Source organism: Gracilinanus agilis, chromosome 3 (genome assembly GCF_016433145.1).
Source record: "Gracilinanus agilis isolate LMUSP501 chromosome 3, AgileGrace, whole genome shotgun sequence".
NCBI lineage: Eukaryota > Metazoa > Chordata > Mammalia > Didelphimorphia > Didelphidae > Gracilinanus > Gracilinanus agilis.
Window position 1 is genome coordinate 444,655,212 of NC_058132.1, and position 22,658 is coordinate 444,677,869.

The 22,658-nt window shown below is 36.0% G+C and overlaps 1 protein-coding gene across 1 annotated transcript in view; it reads right to left on the reverse strand.

Moving 5' to 3' along the window:
* Positions 1-523: 523 nt before the first annotated feature.
* PROS1 (protein S) overlaps positions 524-22,658 on the reverse strand; it is a 112,785-nt gene continuing 90,650 nt past the window's right edge. Inside the window, exons 12-15 of the mRNA XM_044670331.1 lie at positions 16,629-16,797; positions 14,629-14,777; positions 10,591-10,816; positions 524-1,111 (exon numbers count right to left, since the gene is read on the reverse strand). Of these exons, the coding sequence (XP_044526266.1) occupies positions 951-1,111; positions 10,591-10,816; positions 14,629-14,777; positions 16,629-16,797 (705 nt within the window). The 3' untranslated portion in view covers positions 524-950. The remainder of the gene's footprint in view (positions 1,112-10,590; positions 10,817-14,628; positions 14,778-16,628; positions 16,798-22,658) is intronic.

Genomic DNA, 22,658 nt, shown 5'->3' on the forward strand with positions numbered 1-22,658 from the left:
TAGAGAGAAAATAAACTAAAAGTGATAGAAGTTCAAACCTAATTATCTAACAAAAAGTAAACCCACATGAGTAAGTTCTCCAGCTTGCTTCTGTGCGATCAAGGAAAAGAGAGAGAGAGGCAGGGCTACATAAAACTTATATCTTCCCTATGTTAGCATGTAATATGAGAAGGAACATAGAATGCTGGGAACTGGAGTTTTGGGGAGCAGATTCTAATTACACACAGCACTAAAGTAAATAAAGTATCATCTTGTGGAACAGAATCAGGTTAGTGACTAGTAGTACCACCTGGTGATTAAACTTTCTAATCTGCAAATAATAGGAAAGAGGACTACTCCTAGGTAACAGATATGCTTGGTGAGGATTCTAAGTCAGAAAAGTAGAACTTTGGCAGATCACTTGGGAAAATATTTTGTGTCAGGTCTTGCCTCACTAACTCAATCATATTTATAAGCTATCTTCTATCTTGCAAACAGTAGGGAAACAAATATGATTGACCAATGAAATGCAGTTACATTTCAGTGCTGTTGTTCACTTTTATTTTTTTTCATATAACATGAAAAAAGAAACTAATATTTCACCTGTCATATGGAAAATCCAAATACCCCAACATAAGACTACTTAATGAAAATAAAAAGTAAATTTGACTTTTTTTTCAAACAGAAAAGTAAAACAGACAACACACAAGATAGCAAAAGCTAAAGTTAAAAAAATTCTTTGCATTTCATTATTTTAAATTCTTAATGGCAACAAGAGGTAAGAATTTTTAAAATGTGATTTGTATCAAAACAGTATTCTTTTTCCATAAAGGATATGCTACCCCTGAAGGGTCAAAGTGTTTTGAAAATAATCCCACCCCCCTGCTCATTACAAGTAATACTGTTCATACTTTCTTTGCAACTTGAGTCACACATAGGGGAAAAATCATATCTTGCAGAGGAAAGGGGTTTTAGAAAGTGCTTGGGTTTTTTGAAACTGTTGGACACGAGTGAGATCTGATATCATTCTGTTTGGAGACAGCTTCATCCAGATCCAGCTCTCTGCCATTAATTTTCACATCCATGCAGCCATTGTAAAAGACATTCACCAGTGAAGCATTGATTGGAACATCTGCACAAACAAAATATTAAATCATTATGACCTGTACATCATATTTATTTTCCAAATTATTGAAAGTAGTCAAACTTTTCACTTCCAAATCAGTTAATAAAATGTATTCATTAATTACATAAACATTATTTTCTCTATCCCTACACATCAAAATAACCTGATGGATATGATTAGACTAGACAAGCAACATGTGTTTCTCTAGGATTTTCTTTCCTACCAAATAAATTCTTTAAAAGTGGGGAGATAGACAATCAATTAATCAAGTATGGGATATTCAGGAAAGACTAGTATCTCTAGTATGAGGACTTGCTAATCCCTTTTCAGGGCTGATCATCCCCCTTTCCTTCATCCACCTAGCATTCAACTGTAAGGACAGGATTTTGTGCAAAGGAGATGGAACCAAAGGGGGAGAAGGAAGTTGCTGGCAGTTGCTGATAGTTGAGACCAGCAAGGATTCTGGGGAATTTCTTCGAGGAGGAGGGAGAAGAGAGGTCTTTGGGCTGAGGGCTGGGAGGAGTGAGAAGGGAGAAAACCTAGCTCTGATCAGTCCGGAGGGATTCCTGAGGATCTTTCTCTTGGAAATTGAAACCCTGATTCCTGATAAAAGCCATTTCATCACAACTCAATCCTTCAAGACTACAACCATCTAGTCAGCTAGGATTTTGGACTCCATTGGGAGAAATATCTTAGTTTCCTTCACCCATTGCCCAACCTTGCTGAGAGACCCTTTTCAGTCAAAGTTTACAATTATAGGAAAGGATAGAAATAGAAAATAGAAATAGAAATAGAAAGGGAAAGTGGGGGGGGGGGGAAGCTTAGGAGTTGGAACCACTGAGGTTCCTACCTAAGTAACAGACTCCATAGGAATAATGAAGAGGGCACCCCCAAATCCCTCTGCCCTTCACCCCTTTCCTCAATCCCTGGTTTGTGAATAATAAAAGCCATTTAACAGTCAGATAGCATTCCAGTGTACCTGAGAAACAGTAAGGGAGAGGGGAATCACAGCTTGTTCTGGCTGCCTTCATCTTTGAGGCAGACCACCCTCTGTGAAAATAACTGACCTCGGGGGAGGTTTGAGTGAACCCTGTCCTTGTTCAGGATCAGATTGGGGTACCACATACCTCCTCTTGTAGGAAAGTGTTGCCCCCAACTCTTGAGGGGTGGCACGACCACCTAGGTCACCCAGTTTTGGGGTGACACTCCTTTAAAGTCTCCCAGTGTATATTCAGGCCCAGGAGAGTGCTAAAGGAGAGAATCACCACACAGACTCTCTGTCTCTCTCTCTCTGTCTCTCTCTGTCTGTCTCTCTGTCTCTGTCTCTGTCTCTCTCTGTCTCTCTCTGTCTCTCTCTGTCTCTCTCTGTCTCTCTCTGTCTCTCTCTGTCTCTCTCTCTCTCTCTCTCTGTCTCTCTCTGTCTCTCTCTCTCTCCCTCCCTAATACAAACATCCATTACTGGCTCCTTTTATTATTACAACTCTCACCTGTGGCTCCAAAGAGCTATAGCATGCATAGCAGTCACACCCTGGTAAAACCATGTAAGGAGATGGGCTAAGCTAAGTTGAGGGTAACCAACAGACCTTGGCATGTGAGATAGGGGAGTGTCTACATCAAGTATGTAAAAATTTCTCCTGGTTGAATGGGTAGATGAGAATAATTTTCTCCAGTAGCTATGAAGGCAGCCGAAGCAGGCTCTATGAAATGCTTTGACCTTGGTCAGACATCAAAGAAGCCAAGATCATCCACTTATCCCAGGGTCATTGCCAATTGTCCTGAATATTGTCTTGCCAATGGACTTTTGATGACTGGGAGAGAAAGTGAGGCTGATAACTTTGTGCAACTCTGCCTCACTTAAATCCAATTCATGCACAATTCAAGACTGATGTCATTGACTGACATCATTGGTCCTCTTAAAAAATGAATGACAAGCCAAAACCACCAACATCTAGTTTGAATATTCCATGTGACCTCCAACAAAGTAGAGAAACTCCACATTTTCCTATTAAATTTCTTGGCCTAAAGGACATATTGAATTTAAATAAGAAAAACATGGCTCCTATTTATTTCCTCCTAAACCTTCTCATTGTCAAATTTCCTGATCATTATACAATTGCTAGCATTTCAAAGGATGTCAGAGTCATCTTTAACTCTTCTAATCTTTAAGTAACTAAAACCATTCATGGAGGGGCAGCTGGGTAGCTCAGTGGATTGAGAGTCAGGCCTAGAGACGGGATGTCCTAGGTTCAAAGCCGGCCTCAAACACTTACCAGCTGTGTGACCCTGGGCAAGTCACTTGACCCCCATTGCCCACCCTTACCACTCTTCCACCTAGGAGCTAATACACAGAAGTTAAGGGTTAAAAAAAACATTCATGGCCTGTTTTTCATATATCATTTATATAACTGACATATATTCATATCTGACCTATACCAAACACAAATCTGCCAAACATGAATTGACAAATATTTATTATGTATCTACTATATGCCAGGAGACTGTTCTAAATGCTGAAGATACAAAAAGAGGCAAATAATCTCTGCTTTCAAGGAGCTTATGATTTAATGGGGGAGAAAACATGCAAACCAATACATATAAAACAAGCTATATCCAGCATAAACAGGAACTAACTAAGAAGGAAAGTACTAGATTTAAGAGGGGTTGGGGAAAGCTTTCTATAGGTGAGATTTCCTTGGAACTTAAAAGAAGGCAGTAGGTAGAGTGGAAGTAGGAGAGGTTCTAGGCATGGGGGATAGCTAGAAAGAATACCTATAAGAGAGGAATAGAGTGTCTTATTCTCTAGCCTAAGCACTCAGCATTTCCAATATCCCAGTACCTCTTTGCTTTGTTTCTTTTACCCAATACTTCCTAGATGTTGTACAGCAAATCTGAAGCTCATATTAGTAGATCTCAATATTATTTATGTAATTATGGATCAGGGTGGTTGGGTCCAATCTTGAAGTCAGAAAGATCTGGGTTTAAGTCCTGATTTGGACTCATATTATCTTTTGAACAAAGGCAAATCAGTGCCTCTCATGGCCCCAGGTAACTTTATAAGACTGAATTGATGAGTTGATGATCTTAATCCTTAGGAAGAGCTTACACAATAGGATATTTTTACATAAAATCACAATCACAGATTGCTTACCCAAAATTGATATTCATGGACCATGAGACCCAATAAAATAATAAAAAAAATTTTCAGGCAACTGCTATCTGTCCAAATCTTCCCTATCTTATATTTGTGGAGTTCATATTCAGTCCAGTGGTCAGGTCTGTCAAGATTCTTTTGGATCTTGATTGTGTCATCCAGTGGTTTATCTCTTCCTTCCAGCTTTGAGAAATACTTGACATGGTAAGCATGTAAGCCATCCCTGGCAAATGGGCACTTATTACCCTCTGCCTTATAATCCTTTTTTAGACTTTCTATCAGTTGTTGTGTTAAAACCTTTTCTAAAGTCATATTAGAAAAACTAATGTCATTGTTAACATGCTGTTAATAATGCTTGTTAAAAAAAATAATCATATAGAATTAGCCTAGAGATAGCTAATCTATGAACACATCTCTCCCTAATCAAAAGGGAGAATTAAAATAATCAGATTGACTCTGTCTTTTTTAATTGATTCTGTTTAGTTAATTGATTTAACTGCCTAAATCATGACTTTTTTTCACTGAACTTATTCAGAAATATAGCTGGCCTGTAATAAGTTAAGAAATCCATTTCTCCTGTTAATCACTGCTCTGTTCTTGAGTCAAGGAAATTTGTTACCCTTGAAAGAGGCAGATGGACAACAGGGAGTCTGATATCTTCACACCACCAAATTAACTTTTGAGGAACTAATTTGTTATCCAAAAATTTCTGATTTGCTTTCTCTGTTGTTTCAGATGCAACTGACTCAAATAATGAACATTTCTTAGTCAGGTTGTTGTTGTTGGTTGTTGGTCCTCATTCCTAATTTTTATCCAATCATATTTTCTTCCATCTTTGATGCTATTCAGTTGTTTCAGTTATGTCTGACTCTTTGTGACCCTGTTTGTGTTTTCTTGGCAGATACTGGAGTGGTTTGCCATCTCCTTCTCCAACTCATTTTACAGATGAGAAACTAAGGCATACTGGGTTAAGAGAGTTGCCCGGGGTCATACAGCTAATAAGTGTCTGAGGCCAGAGTTGAACTTGGGAAGATGAGTCTTTCTGACTTCAGACCCAGCACTCTATCCATTGTGCCACCTAGTTGCTTCCTCTATGATGCAAGCTTTCCTGTTTTCTATACTTCCCAAAACTATGAAAAAGAGTTGTACCCATCATTCAGGGTCTTAGTTTTGCTGGTGAAATTGAGATTCTGTTTACTGGTAAATTTATGTTTTACTAATAAATCGATTATACTTGGAACTTTGTGTTTTGGAGTATGAATTTTAACTGTTAAAATACCATTGAATGAGTATCAGGTTACCAAATATTAGTTTACAACCAAACCAATTAAATCATTCCTACAAAAAAAAAAGAAAAAAGAAAATATTTTTATATAGTTTAGCCAAAACTGTTAAATGTGTTTAGTCATGGAATCATGAAAAAAATCAAATACACTGAAAAATCTATCAGTGACATAACAGAAAGGCAAGGAAAAAGGATGATAGAATTTATACTTTTGTCCTCCTTTCTATTCTTCTCTACAGCTCTTTGCCAAAAAGGTATATTGAAAATAATATCAAATTATCCCAAAAACCTATTTCAAAATTAAAGAAAAAGTTAGTATTTGAGGAGAACAAATTCCAAACAGTTCAGAGAAATGATAGGTAGGATTTCATGATCCAATATTCTGTAGATGAAGTCAGTTCAAGAATGACAGAATTTGTGACCCCGAGCAAGTCACTTAACCCTGGTTGCCTAGCCCTTGCTGCTCTTCTGTCTTAGGATTTAAGACAGAAAGTAAGGGGGTTTTTTGAGTGTGATAAAATTATCTTTAAGAATAAAATTCTGATAATACAGTCATCCTGATGATAAAATTAAAAGTCACTATTTAAAGAAGCCTATAAAGAGAAGTCTACTTGACCAAATGAGATTTTCAAAAGTCATGTTCTTCTGTAGCCACAGAAAACAGAAACGTGGCACAGATCTAGTTGAATGTCAGGATGCTAAGAGAAACAACCATATATATATATATATATATTGGGATAAAGCCAAGATGGAGGAGAAGGCATAGGAACCCATCTAATTTCTACCAAATTATCCTTCCAAAAGCAAGGATATAATACCTCAAAATAAATTATGAAACAGCATACCCAACAAAAAGACAGAACAAAGTAATTTTTCAGCCCAAAACAACTTAGAAAGCCATCATGGGCCTGATGCTCGGAATGGAGGTGGAACACAGCGTGCCAGGCCTAGTTTCACTAAGGTAACAAACCTTGGGTGCAGCTGAAGCAGCAGCCAAAGTTTCTGGAACTTAAGCCACAGATGGTAAGGGGTTGGGGGGATGGGAACAACTGCTCAGAAGGAGATCACAGGGATCCCTTTGCTGACTCTGGGACTCTGGGTACAAGACTCTTATCTCATTGCCCATATGCAGAATCCAGCCACAGTCACAGAGTATGGAGAAACACCTGCAGACACCAACCCTTGTAGCCACAGGGGAACAGAAGACCCTGCTCACAGTTCCCAGGGGTAAAAAAGTGCTTGGGGTTACTCACAGGCCAGAGTACAGTGAAAGGAGTATTAAACACACCTCTCCTTACATCATACCACTTTGGAATAACTGAAAGCAGTTAGATGCCCAGAGCCTAAAGCTTGGAATTGTGCTCCTTTCACCACAGTTATAGAGCCCAACTTTAATAGTTTTTTTTTTAATTAAAGAAAAGGACAGAAAGAGAAAACAACAAAAAAAGAAACTCAACATAGAATGTTATTTTGGTGACAGGGTAGACTCAAACTCAGAAGACAACAACAAAACCAATATTGCTGCATTCAAAGCCTCCGAGAAAAACAGAAATTTCTCTCAAGTCCCCAAAGAATTAATGGAGGAATTAAAAAACAATTTTAAAAACCAAATAAGAGAGATAGGAGAAAAATGGGAAAAGAAATGAGAGTGGTAGAGGAAAATCATGAAAAAAGAGTCACAAAAAATACTGAAGAAATGAATCCTTAAAAAACTGAAGAGGCCATCTGATAAAAGAGGCACAAAAATAAAAAGAAGAATTGGTCAAATGGAAAAAGATATACTAAAATGTGCACTGAAGAGAAAAAATTATTGAGAGAATTGGCCCTTTGGAAAAAAGAGCCTCAATATGCACTGAGGAAAAGAAAATTTTACAAAGTAGAATTGGCAAATGGAAAAGTTCACTCAAGAAAATTATACCTTAAAAATTAGAATTAGGCAAGTGTAAGCTAATGACTCCATGAAATTTCAAGAATCAACCGAAGTCAAAAGAATGAAAAAATACACTGAAAAATCTACCAATGACATATTAATAGAAAGGGAAGAAAAACAAATAATAGGATTTGTAATTTTGCTCTTCTTTATATTCTTCTCTATAGCTCTTTGCCAAAAGGTTATATTGAAAATTATATCAAATTTGACCAAAAATATATTTCAAAATTTTTAAAAGGTAAGTTTATCTAAACAACCACCCCAGTGCAACTATCAATAATATGGAAATAGGTCTTGATCAATGACATGTAAAAACCAGTGGAAATGTGCATCAGCTATGGGGGGGGGAGTGGTTTGGGGGGGTAGAGGGGAGAGTAAGAACATGAAACATGTAACCATGAAAATTTTTTCTAAAAAACAAAATTTCAAAAAAAAATAAAATGAAAGGTAACTTTATCCTAGATTTGGGGAGAACAGGTTTCAAACCGTTCAGAAAAATGATAGGTAGGATTCAATGATCCAAGATTCTATAGAGGAAGTTATTTGAAGAAAGATTATGTTAAAGTCACCAGGCTCAGAAGAATTAGACTGAAAAACTGGTGGATATGATTTCTGAATCACTGTATGTGAGCTCTGAGAAATCACTGTGAGTCAGAGATGTATTTCAGGACTAGAAATGAACAAATGCTTTTACAACATTCATTCCCTGAAAAATTCTAGACAGTATCAGTGAGCACTTAGAAAGGGAAGCAATGATTGTATAAAACAACAGAGGATTATCCAGAAAAAGTGATGCAAGATTAACATCATGAATATCCTTTTGACAGGATTACCTAATTGACAGATCATGAAAATTCCATAAACACATTAAACTTGGAGTTCAGCAAGGTATTTGACAAAGTCTCATGTTATCCCTATAGATTTGATAAAAACTGAGAGCTGGGCAATAGTATGATTAGATGGATTTGGAATTTGTTGAATCCCCCACCCAAAGAAAAAGTGATGATAAATAGATGGTGTTCAAACTAGGGAGAGGCTTTTAGGGGAAAATCGCAGAGTTTTGTCCATGCACCTGTTCTGTGCAACAGTTCTCCCACTGGCTTGGATGAAGATATAGTTAGCATGCCTACTCAATTTGCAGGTGACATGACGAGAGGGACACAGCATGTTAGATGACAGAACCAGAATCCAAAAAGTTCTGAGTATGTTAGAACAAGAGGAAAATACAATAAGATGAAATTAATATGAATAAATATAAAATCCTACATTTGAGCTTAGACTATCAATTGCACAAATACAGATTGTGTTTATGTGCACATTTTTTTAAAGTTTTAGTAGGCTATATGCACAATATGAATCAGTAATTTGACATTGCAGTCAAAAAAAGTTGTGACCTTAGATTATTTTTTAAAGATATAGAGTTTAGAATGAGGGAAATGAATCTATCTGTATTCTATCCTGGTCAGGTGCTGTCAGGTATAAGGATAATATTGGAAAATAAGTCTTCTTATATTAGTTTAGAGATAAGAAGTAGAGAAGCTGGCTTGAGAAAGAATTGTAGTTTGAAGCTCATGACAGAGTGTCAATTTCAAATGTTGATAGTTTAATGGTTTTTCTGTGACAGTTACTCTCTCTGGGTAGGGCAGTTAGTCTCTAGAAGTTGGCAGAGTCACTCACAGATACTCTCTCTGGGGGCTTGGAGGAGGCGACTTCTTTCCTCTCTCTCTTTCTGTCTTTCTCTCTCTCTCTTTCCTTCTCTCTCTCTCTCTCTCTCTCTCTCTCTCTCTCTCTCTCTCTCTCTCTCGTAGAAGGAAAGGAGGGAAAGACATGAAGGAGCTTAGTGTTTTCTTTTTCCAACTTGGGAAACACTATTGACTATCTATTACTGTTTTATAGATTGTTTTAACTCTGAGAAGACCAAAGAAAAACCTGGGCTTCAGTTTGAACTCTGAGTCAGCTAAGACTCAGAGCCCTAACTTGATTCTTACTGAGACTCAGCCAGCTAGTCTTTGTTATTTTTATAACTTGGAGGTAAAGTTAAGAATTATAAGGATAATGGTGTTAGTTTATTTAGAATAGTAAAAATTTGGGTTAATCATATCAGGAAGGATCAGTGTAGCCTGTGGCCACAGGAGAAGCAGTTCCTTGTAAAACCAGGGAGTTTTATTTGGGTGGAGTTAAAATCCCTTAGAATTAGAAATACTTTTTATCCTTATATACTCTCAATAGTTTATTTTTCTATAACAAGAGTCTCTTTAGAGACCTTGTACCTGGCCCTGAAGGGAAGTTCACTTATGAGCTTCACTTCACTAATATAAACAGAAGATACTTTGCAAACACAGCAAGTAGAGTATCAAAATCAGTTTATAAAATCATAATCAATCCATTGCCTAATTAGTTTTTTTTATAAACCCTTGTACTTCGGTGTATTGTCTGATAGGTGGAAGATTGGTAAGGGTGGGCAATGGGGGTCAAGTGACTTGCCCAGGGTCACACAGCTGGGAAGTGGCTGAGGCCGGGTTTGAACCTAGGACCTCCTGTCTCTGGGCCTGACTCTCACTCCACTGAGCTACCCAGCTGCCCTGCCTAATTAGTTTTATAGTTTGCCATTTATTTGTACACAAGCAACATCTATATATTTTCCCTATTTCTAGGTGCTGCATTTAAGAGAAGCTAATAGCAAGTTGAAGTACATCCAAAGGAAAGTAACCAGGATAATAAGGGAATTAAAACCAAACTGGCAAGAATTGAGGTATTTACAATATAAGGCAGAGGAGAAAAGATAGCAGAATTTAAAGAATTACCACATGGAAAAGGGATTAGTCTTATTCTGAATGACTCCATTAAGCAGAAATAATCTCAATGGATGGAAGCTGGAGAGATAAATATTTGAGACAAGGAAAAACTTCCTCATGAATAAAACTCTTCAAAATAAAAAAATACCTCTAGAGGTAGTGAGTTCTCCATCATCAGAGTTCTTCAAGTAAAGTTTGTTCAACTACTTGTGAAGGAGGTAATTTTTGCATATTTATAGCTTACCTCTATACTTATGAACAGAACCTTTGTCATTCAACCAGTACTTCTGATGTCTATGGGATTCTAGAATTTTAAGGAGATACCTGGAATGCCACCCAGATAGGTAGTTATTCTTCCTGTCATTGCTCTGTCCAAGATGGCAAGTTTGGCTTTTAGATCTTCATAGTAAATAGTTTCTCCATTAAAACCATTTGTTAACTCCAGCAAGCCTCTGCTGACTCTGAGTTCCACTGTGGAATATTCATGAGTACACGATTTCTTAGCCTCCATTTGAGACACAGTGGTATTTTCAATAGTTACTAAAACATCCTGAGAGACAAAGCAAACATTTTAAAGCATATATTAATAATAATTTTATTTAGTTTGTATATTTAACTTTTATCATATGTATACAGAAGAGGTATATATAACAGACATTTTAAGTTTAAAAATAAAATTTCCTTCTTGTGTTAGTGATAAAATGTCTTAACAATAAAATACCTATTCATAAAAAAATACCTCTAGAGGTAGCAAGTTCTTCAGTTTAGAATGGTTTCTATAGACTCAAGTCAGTACTTGGTATCTGCTAATTCATTCAATTCAACCAAATCATTCAAGGTACTTAGACATACAAAAATGAAAATATCACAGTCCTGACCCATAAGGAATTTAAAATCCAACAAGGATGAAGCAATGTATATACAAATAAATATGATACTAGATAGAATGTGACAAAGGCAAATAAGTGTTCACACAGAAAACTCCCTGACAATATGAAGAGGCATCAGTTTTCAGCTAAGAAAATCAGAAAAATCTTCAGACTAGAGGTAGTAACTAAGTTAGACTTTGAAAGAAAAAAGTAATTTTCAATTAGCAGAAATATGTAACAATGTGTGTTCTAGGTTACATGAAGATAGTAATATTTGAGACTTGGGTACCAGTAGAAAAAAATGAAAAGAGCATTAGAAGGAAAACTAAAGCCATAAAAAGGAGATTTTCTGCTAGTTTCTTTTTTGGTCTTCACATGCACACTGGCCCTATAAGGATAATATCATCATTACCAAAGGCCTGGAGATGTGGAATGTTTGTTTAGAGGATCAATATATATTATCTATATCCCTAATAAAAAAATATAGTTTAAAGACATAATTCTTACAAACTGTTGGTTCAGTACCAGAATAACTTCTAATTCACTGATTGCAAAATCCATTTCCATTCCCAGTCATAGTTGGTAGCCTATGTGATTGGTCATTTGAGGAAATATTCTTTTAAGAAACTTAGTATGAAATACATATATATATATGTATATATATATATATATTTGTATAGTAGGAGGCACTGTTTTATATGCTATGTGAATTGATCTCACATGGGGGAATATGCAGAATATGCAGAAAAATGGTAAGACTGAGATATATTTAAAAGTTAGTTATTCATTAATGTTAATGAAATTAGTGTTAGAAATGGCACAGGCTAATATTATGTTATGTTAACCTGTGCCATTTCTAACACTAATTTTGTTATTATTATTATGTTAATATTATGTTATTTTGTTAAATGTTAGACATAATACCACATAATAACATAAATAACATAACAATATACGTATGCCATCTCTCTCCAAATATAAAATTGCTTTACATTTGTTGAGTATATATAAACAATTCATGGGGGAAAAAAGCTAAGTCTAAATATCTTTGGTAAATTAATAAAGTTACTGCTGTAATTTTTCACCAAAATCTTTTAACAATACACATTTTTCTTTTCAAAGCTCTCTAATTTCCAGTGCTTCCTGAAAGCTGACAGCATTTTGAGCATCTCTTAACTCAGTTTCACCTTGAGCATCTACTTTAACATGCCTTCTAGGGGTGGCTAGGTAGTTCAGTGAATGGAGCCAGATCTAAGACAGGAAGTCCTGGGTTCTAATCTGACCTTGGACACTTCCTTGCTGTGTGACCCTGGGTAAGTCACTTAACCCCCATTGCCAACCCCTTACTGCTTTTCTGCCTTGGAACCAATGCACAGTACTGATTCTAAGGCAAAAACATGACTCTTATAATTCGTTATAGCCCAGAGTGAACTGTTAATAGAAACAGTCTGAATAGTACCTAAATGTCCTTCATCAGATCCTTGAATATGAGCTGTTAGCAACTAGCAGGAATTGTTTTAATTCTCTCTATTTTTCATCCCTAAACCTATCTCAGTGACTTGTGAAAGTTTCAAAATTTAGAGAAGAAGAAAAGAAAGAACAAAAGCAAAGGACTGCATAAAACTAAGTTGGCAGGCTTTAAATCTTTAAGAAGCTAAGCAACTTTTTTTTATTCTCTGAGACTAGTGTTCTAAAGAACAGGGTTGAACACCATGCCAAACATGTTGGCTCCAGGGAGCTGGTGTTTTATCTTCACTATTTAAGCAAGAAATTCCAGTTTCATTTCTACTCAATCCAGACCTTGGCACCCTGCTCTACCTCTCAGAATTATTCAGATAAAATGGAGGCCAAAATTACTACCTCTTTTCTATCTAAAGCAAATAGCAACATAAAATTGGAGACATTCCTTCTTAAATTAATTTATCTCCTTTCAAATGGAACTGGCTATAGAAGTAAAAAGTATAATAATTTACAGTTCAAAAGACCACACTTACTTTACTTGTTCTGTTTCTTTCCCCAAAATTCTCTTTTAAAGCACAAAAACTGGGTAATCATAATACTGAGACTGGAATGTCTCATAAACAGCAGAAATTTGTGCTAATGGCAAATCTAAGTAAAACTAATCAATAAATCATTTTTTAAAAAAGCTGTTCCATCTATGTGCCTGTGACTCTGCTGAGTCTTGGAGAATTGTCCCTGATTTCAAGCAGTTTACAATCTATTGAGAGAAGCAGCATGTACATAAGAATATATAAAATATAAACAAATAAATACAAGGTAATTTTGTAGGGCAGCATGGTATAGTGGATAAAGAACTGATCTTAGAAACTTAAAAACTAGGTTCAAGTCCTGTTGCCAATAAACTCTCAGTGCTCCCAGGCAACTCTGTGAGATTCTAAATTTCTGATCTGCATTGGTCAAGGCCATATCCTATACAAATGAAATTTATGGTTTGGTCCTTTAAAAATTTTCCAGATAAATATCAGTGTTTATTATTCCTATCTGTAAATAAAGGTGTAGATTCTAGTTTGTCATATATAGATTTCAGTAACTGGGTGTCTTATGATCAGAAGGTAGGATATATATTCACTATCCTCTCCACCTTTCTACACCAGAACAATCTTTATTTATTTTTTAATTTAAAAAAAAATAAACCCCTATGTTCTGACTTGGAACCATACAGAAGAGCAGTAAGAGCAAGGCAACTGGAGTTAATGATTTCTCAGGATCACACTGTCAGGAAGTGTCTGAGGTCATATTTGAACCCAGAACCTTGCATCTCCAAGCCTGACAGAAACATCTAGCTGCCCTCAGAATAAACTAAGAGGAGATGACAAAAAAATACGACCCTACTCACTTTATCTTTAGTTAGTCTGCTTTTCTATCAGACAGACTCTTGAAAATGCCAGATTTTCAAGGTATAGATGGTCAGAGGTGTGATAGATGTGGGAAATTTAGCTTGATGAGATCAAATTCCTAGTTGATGGCCTTTTCTAAAGGAGTGGAGTCAGACCCTCATGTAGAATGTCTTCCCTTTGAATACATTTGGAAACTAGGCATTTACTGTAGTCTGTTGGAAATGGTGGGAACACAGCAAATGCTAATTAATTATGCTATTTATGTTACTAATGACTTGGTAGAAGCAAAATCAGTTATCCTCAGGTAGTCAAAAATGAGAATTCGATAAATTTAGAGATGTCATGAGTAGCCAACCTCCCCTGCTTCTAATAGAGCAAATAAACCCGAAAGAAACTTTAAGACCACTTAACCTAATGCCTCTCATTTGAGAGGTATTTATTACTGAGTTGACTAATTGGACAAATTGTAATCCGCATCAGTCAAAAATGTACCCATATCACTGAAATCAGAGAACCATTTGCATATTTGGGTCTGCTGAAAATATAGTTAAAAAAATAAAAATAGCTACTTGATTAAATTTCCTTTGCCCTCCCCATGTTTTTGAGGTACTATGGTTTATTTAGAGTAAAATCACCTGTAAACCAGAGGTGCTGGAGTCTACCAATGACAATGCAAGAGGAACAGTGTCACCAGAAACCAAGGCAAACATGACACCAGTGCCTGTGGATGGTCGAATATTCAAGGTCACATTTATCTGCCACTCTTCAGCATTGAGCACATTATCTGTACAAAATTGAGCAAGGAGAGAGAGAAGCATGCATGAAAATATCATTAAAACATCCCCCAGAAGAACTGAACAGCTTAGAAAGTGAATAAGAGTATCTGCTGGCCACCCTATGCCTATATTCTTTCCATCTAGGTATAACAAGTGAAAGATTTTGCTTTTATACAATCTCAATAATAGATACCTTCCTGCCCCTCACTCTGTTGGAAATAAATTAGAAAAATCCAAAATGGAAAAATACAGATCAAGTCTCTTTCTCTGGTTCTGATACTTCAATTAAACTTTGTTTCTATTGGTGTTGGTTGTTTTTGTTTTTCACTTTCAACAATAGTATTAGCTTCATTTTAAGAGTTTTTAATAACAAGATGCCTTGCATGTTGATCATTGCTCTAGAGATTCTGAATGCTCTCTCATTTTATATTCTACTGGCAGAAAATAAATGCTTTCTATGTCATGTTTCTTTTTTCTGATTGATTTAGAATACAATTACATTCTAGTTTCTGAGACTCCCAGGGGAGAGAAGAAAGGAAAGTGTAGTGGTGGTGGTAGCTGTGGAGGAAGACTATGGAGGAGGAGTGGTAGTTACTTGGTAGAAAAATATTTTAAACATGGCATTCTACTTTGTAATTAATAAGAATCATTAAACCTCAGAAGCATAGACAACCTTCAAAGTGAAATCAATTCAAAAAGCATTTGTTAAGCACCAGTTATATTTAAGAAATTACACTGGATATTGAGGTTATAGAGAGAAACGAAAGTCTTTATTCTCATGAAGCAGAATGTATAATCATGTTAAATAAAGTTAACAAAACTTTATTTCTGAAATATAATGGACAATGTTAGCAGTGAAGGATTATGGTCAAAGCTATATAGACTTCCTTTTTAGCCACAATCATCTTGTTAGCCCATTTGCCTTAATTATTTATGAAATTTGTGTGGGTTGAAGGAGGAGTATGGGTTGAGTATTTGTTGGGCAAAAAGGTATCAAAAATAATCAAAAATGCAAATAAAAAATACATGTTGTATGATATTTTGGAAAGAGTACTGGATTTGGAGTCAGAGAACCAAAGTTCAAATACTACTGCTACTGCTTACTATATGACCTTAGATAAATTTCTCCCTTTTCTGTGCTTCAGTTTCCTCATTGCATAAATGAGGATTGGAATAGACCAGGAAATTCTTAAACATCTGTTGTGTCATGAACCTCCTTGACACCCTGGTGAAGCCTCAAGATTCCTCATAATAATGCTTTTAAATGCATCAAGTAAAATATATAAGGTTACAGAGGAAATCAATTATATTGAAATAGATGTAATTTTCCCCATACAATTTCATAGACTTATTTTTCCCCAAATTATATTGACAAATTCATTGGGGAAAGGGATCATGGACACCATATTAAGAACCACAGTATTAAAATCTCTAAGACATTTTTTCATTCTATATCTTATGGTCCTATGATTCTGTACATATTAACTATGTTATCATTTTAAAATATCTAAGACTTTATTAAGTCTACAAAACAATACAAAGGGCTCGTATTAAAAAAAATGCCATCTGATTCCATAGAGAAAGAACTGCTAGAGGCTAAATCCAGACACTTTTTATACTTTCTTTATTATTTTATAAATTTGAGTTTTCTTCCACAAAAGGATTAATATGAGAAAATGTTTTACATGATTGCACATAAGATTGCTTACCATCTCAACATGGTAGGGGGTGGGGGGAGGGAGGAAGGGAAGGAGAGAGAGAATTCTAGTTTCAATATTCTTTGAAAAATGTTGGAAATTCTTGTTACATGTAACTGGGGAAATTTTTTTAATTAATTCCAGAGAAAGGGAATGACTTACTATAATCAATGTCAAATTGGGCAACTCCAGAACCAGGATAGTAAGAGCCTTTCTCCACAGTGACCAAACAATGTTTGTTTTGTTTTTCTTGAATAATTTCTTTTACACCTGAAGCTCCTTGATTCATCAAGTTCCATCCGCGAATACATCCATCTAGACGAGGGTTAATCTACATAAGAGTTGGAACAGGAGATCAGTGGATGAAGTTTTCAACACATCCAAGCTGGACACAGTAAACAAAATACTGACAATGTATGATGACCACTCAACAAAGTGGGTTTTCACTACTAAAGGAAATTCCCTTTTTTGCTAAAACTTTTTAGTTTTAGTCATTCACTTTTTAGTCATTCTCAATTACTAAAAAATATTTTCATTTAGAGAGAGGTGTCCCTTGATTAGGGAATGGCTGAACAAATTGTGGTATATGATAGTGATAGAATACTGTTGTTCTATAAGGAATAATCAACTGTAGGATTCCTATATGAACTGGAAGAACCTCCAGGAACTGATGCAGAGTGAAATGAGCAGAACCAAGAGAAAGTGAAACATTGTGGAACAATACAATGTAATGGACTTCACTAATACAAGACAATCCCAAGGGACTCATAAGAAAGAATGCTATCCACATCCAGAGGAAAAAACTGCAGTAGTAGAAACACAGAAGAAAAATAAATGATTTATCATTTATTTATATGATATATGATTTGGAGTTTTGGTTTTAAAAGATTGCTCTATTGCAAAAATGAATAATAGGGAAATAAGTATAAGTGATAACATTTGGAGATGCTTATTGGATCAGTGGAGATGCTTATTGGATCTGGGAGGAGGGGAAGGAAAGAAAATGAAATATGTAATAATGGAAAAATATTTTTAAAAAAATGTAAAGATATTTTCATTCAGCTAAAAGAAATTAAAGTCAAAAGTAATTTTATTCCCCCTTCCTACAGAAATTGGAGTCCTTATCAAACAATTTAGCACTTGGTTATACAAATACTGTTTCTAATATCATTGTAAAGTCCTCCTCCCACCAAGAACAATTGATGTAGTAATTGAATTTAGTCATAGATGATGAGGTTTTGAAGTGAAACATCTTCCTCTTCCTCTGAATGATACAGAAAGAGCAATACTTTGGATGAAGTGAAAATTGGCCACAACTCATGGAGCTTTAAAAAGTTAAGTCTTTAAGACAGAGTCAACAAAGTTCTATAGTAGAAGATAGTGGAGGCAGGAGACAACAATAAGGAAGGACCTAGTTTGGTGGAAGGAAGAGATTTTTTTCCCTCCATCCACTCCACTCTGAATCTGCAATAATAATGTGGCTATTCTCCCAGACACCTATCTATAAGTTGTAAAGTCAGATCAAGAAAGTTTGAGGCATATTTGAGATTGTAAAGACATATTTATGACATAAAAATACATAGAATCATCTACTCAAAACAGCTTCAAAGCACTGGCAACAGAGAAAGGAGTCAACTAGAGACTCAAGAGAGCTATATCTAGCAATTGAGGTTTATGGGACACTATTAAGAGAGAAATGAGTTTGAGGTTCTACAATATTGGAGTGGTAAGAACATGTGTTCCCTGAACAAATGCCTCACTACTATTTATTCTAAATTTGTGCCAACTTTTGCCACAAATGCTATGTGTATTAGTAGGAGAATGCTCTCTAGATATCTGGGGAGATGAATATTTTGTAGCTACTATGTTTACTGTACCATCTTAGTAAGCATCTCTTTGCTAAAAGCTAATTATGACTGATGTTTGTTTATTAATGGAGAACACACTTGTTGAGGCTCAAGAGTTATAGTCATAAAAATCCAAACCTATAGGATATCGTTGACCACAAGGTAGTTGCTCCCTTCCAGGATTCCAATTTTCTAGCAGAAGTTCAAGTTGGGGAAAGGTGGGAAGAGTCAAAAGAGGATATTACATTATTAATTGGTTCCTAGAAAATATGACTTTGGATAAAAATAGCACCTCAAGGTGGAATAAAGGTGCATTTAGGTACACTAGCAGTTTTATAAATGGAATATATGGAAGATGGCTGCAGAGTAGAAGCAAGGCACTTAACTCTCCTAATTGACCCATACATGATACATCAAAAGGACACAAAAATCAAATGTAGATGAATGAAGCAACCCCATAATAGGTCTCAGCATTGAAGGTACATAGGATTTGGACATTTCCATGTTATAAGGGGGTGAAATAGCTCCCACTAAAAGGTGAGCTGATCAACCCTCCCCCACCCCACCTATGGTACCAGAGTCAGAGCCAGTGCACAAGCATTAGAGCAAGTGTGGGACATTTTCTAAGTTCTTGGCAGCTAACTGGAACCACCAGGGGCTTGCTCCTGAGAGCAGCAAGACTTAAGACCCCAAAGAGCGTAGACCTTGAATGTGGACCTTGGGCTCAGACCTAGAGCTGAAGGGCAAAAGACAGTGGAGACAGCATGCTGAGACTCTAAAAGGAGCCTTGGGCAGAGGAGCAAGCATGGGGCAATCTCTGGGGTCTTGGTAGCTGACTGGGAACACTAGGAGGCTTGACCCTGAGAACAGTTAGACTTGAGAATCCAGGAAGCTAGAGAGTGAAGACCCTGGGGGCGGGAATAGAGCTGAGATGGGCAGCAGACAGGAGAAGCCTAGCAGACAGTAGAAGCTGTTCTGAGACTCGTAAAGTAGCCTCAAGCAAAAACTGCTCCAAAGGGGGCAGCTGGGTAGCTGAGTGGATTGAGAGCCAGGCCTAGAGACAGGAGGTCCTAGGTTCAAATCCGGCCTCAGACACTTCCCAGCTGTGTGACCAAGGGCAAGTCACTTGACCCCCATTGCCTACCCTTACCACTCTTCTACCTATAAGTCAATACACAGAAGTTAAGGGTTTAAAATTTAAAAAAAAAACTGCTCCAAAGCTCCATACACAAAGAGCCTGCCTGCCTCACTCAGACTTCTGGCTGAGAAGGAAAAACAAGCATAGTGATGGCAAGCAATGCCTAAGAAATAACCACCAGATAGAACAAAAGAAAAGCACTGACACTTGATAATTTCTACAGAGAAAAAATCCTGACCACAGAGCAGATAGCAGAGGAGGTCAAATAAACACATCCAAACTCTCCCCAAAAAATGAAAATTGTTCACAAGCTCTTGAAGAGTTCAAGTCTGAGATCATGAGAAAGATGGAAGAGATTTGGCAAGAAAAGTGGGAAATAGCTCAAAAAGAAATTAACAGTTTAAAAGACAGAAACTCCCAATTGGAAAAAGATGCCCCCAAATTAACAAAATGATAAGCAAATTAGAGACCCAAATTAAATAGCAGGAAACCATGAAAAACAGGATAAGTCAAATCAAAAAGGAAAATCAAAAGATTATAGCAGAAAAACAGTCTCTAAAGACCAGAATTGGGCAAGTAGAAGCCAATGATCTCATAAGACAGCAAGAACTAATAAAGCAAAATCAAAAGAATAACAAAATAGAAGTGAACATGAAATATCTCAATGACAAGATGACAGACCAAGAAAACAGGTCTAGAAGAGACAATTTGAGAATCATTGGTCTTCCTGAAAAATCAGAAACAAACAGAAATCTGAACATCATAATACAAGAAATTATCCAAGAAAAATGCCCTGATGTTCTTGAACAAGAGGGCAAAATAGACATTAAAAGAATCCATAGTTCACCCTCAACACTAAATCCTCAAAAGACAACCCCAAGGAATATAATTGCCAAATTTAAAAGTTTCCAAGTTAAGGAGAAAATACTACAAGAAGCCAGAAAGAGACAATTCAGATATCAAGGAGTACCAATTAGGATTACACAGGATCTGGCAGCCTCCACACTAAAAGACCTCAAGGCTTGGAATGTGATATTCAGAAAGGCAAGAGAACTGGGTCTACAACCAAGTATCACATACCCATCAAAACTGACTATATATTTCCAGGGGAAAGTATGGGCATTCAACAAGATAGAAGATTTCCAAGTATTTGCACAGAAAAGACCAGGACTAAATGGAAAGTTTGATATCCAACCACAAAAACCAAGAGAAACATGAAAAGGTAAGTAAGAAACAGAGGGGAAAGAAAAAAAATCTTACTTTTTAAATTTGCCTCTTTAAGGGTTTCAATAAGATCAAATTATTTGTATTCATTACTATATGGAGAAATGGTATGTATAATTTTCAAAACTGTATTCACTATTATAGTAATTAGAAGAATTATTCATAGGGAGAGGTTGGAGTACTCAATGGTCTAAGACAATATGCAAAAAAAGAAAAAGGGGGGAATAGAAGATCGCACTAAGAGAAACTTGAAGGAATAAGAAAAATAGGATAATCTATACCACACTAAGAGGTGCATGGGAAGGGGAGGAGATGAATACTGTTATAAGAAGGAGAGGAAGAGAGTGTTAATAAGAAATACTTAAACCTTACTCTCAGTGGAATCAGTTCTGAGAGGGAAGAGCAGCTAGATCCACGGGGATATCAAATTCTATCTTACCCTACAGGGAAAGTCAAAAGGGAAAAACCAAGGTGGGGTACTGGGGCAGGGAGTTCAAAAAGGGATGAAAAGAGAGGGGGGAAGGAATTTAATAGGCTTTTAAAAAATAATAAGAGGGGAACAAAAACGGAGGGGAGGAAAGGGAAATAAACTAAGGGAGGGGATTAAGGGGGACTAATTAAAAGCAAACTACTGGTTTAAAAGGAAATAGCAAAACAAGAAAGGGCAGAACTAGGAGAGGATATCAAAATGATGGGGAAAACATAGCTGACAATCTTAACTCTGAATATGAATGGGATGCAAATTCCCATAAAACGAAAGCAAATAGAAAAGTGGATTAGAAAACAAAATCCTACTAGACATTGTCTACAAGAAACACACATGAGGCAGGTGGACATATTCAAGGTAAAGGTCAAAGGCTGGAGCAAAATCTTTTGGGCTTCAACTAAGAAAAAGAAGGCAGGAGTTGCAATTATGATATCTGACAAAGCCAAAGCAAAAATAGATCTGATTAAAAGAGATAGGGAAGGTAATTACATCCTGATAAAAGGTAGTATAGACAATGAGGAAATATCTGTACTCAACATGTATGCACCAAATGGTATAGCATCCAAATTTCTAAAGGAGAAACTGGCAGAGCTCAAGGAGGAAATAGATAGTAAAACTATACTAGTGGGAGACCTAAACCTTCCTCTATCAGATTTAGATAAATTAAACCAAAAAAATAAATAAGAAAGAGGTAAGAGAGGTGAATGAAATCCTAGAAAAATTAGAATTAATAGATATATGGATAAAAATTAATAGAGACAAAAAGGAATACACCTTCTTTTCAGCAGCACAAGGTACATTCACAAAGATTGACCATGTACTAGGGCAAAGAAACATGGCAAACAAATGCAAAAGAGCAGAAATAATAAATGTAAGCTTTTCAGATCATAATGCAATAAAAATAATAATTAGTAAGGGCACATGGATAGGCAAATCAAAAATCATTTGGAAATTAAATAATATGATTCTCCAAAATCAGTTAGTTAAAGAACAAATCACAGAAACAATTAATAATTTCATTGAAGAGAATGACAATGATGAAATATCCTACCAAAATCTGTGGGAAGCAGCAAAAGCAGTACTCAGGGGAAAATGTATATCCTTGAGTGTATATATTAGCAAATTAGGGAGGGCAGAGGTCAAGGAATTGGGCATGCAACTCAAAAAACTAGAAAACGAACAAATTAAAAAGCCCCAGATGAAAACTAAATTAGAGATCATAAAAAATAAAGGAGAAATTAATAAAATCAAAAGTAAAAGAACTATTGTATTCATAAATAAAACTAGAAGCTGGTACTTTGAAAAAACAAATAAAATAGACAAAATATGGTCAATGTAATTAAAAAAGGAAAGAAGAAAACCAAATTAACAGTACCAAGGATGAAAAGGGAGACCTCAACTCTAATGAAGAGGAAATTAAGGCAATCATTAAAAAGTATTTTGCCCAATTATATGGCAACATATAGCAATCTCAGTGATATGGATGAATATTTACA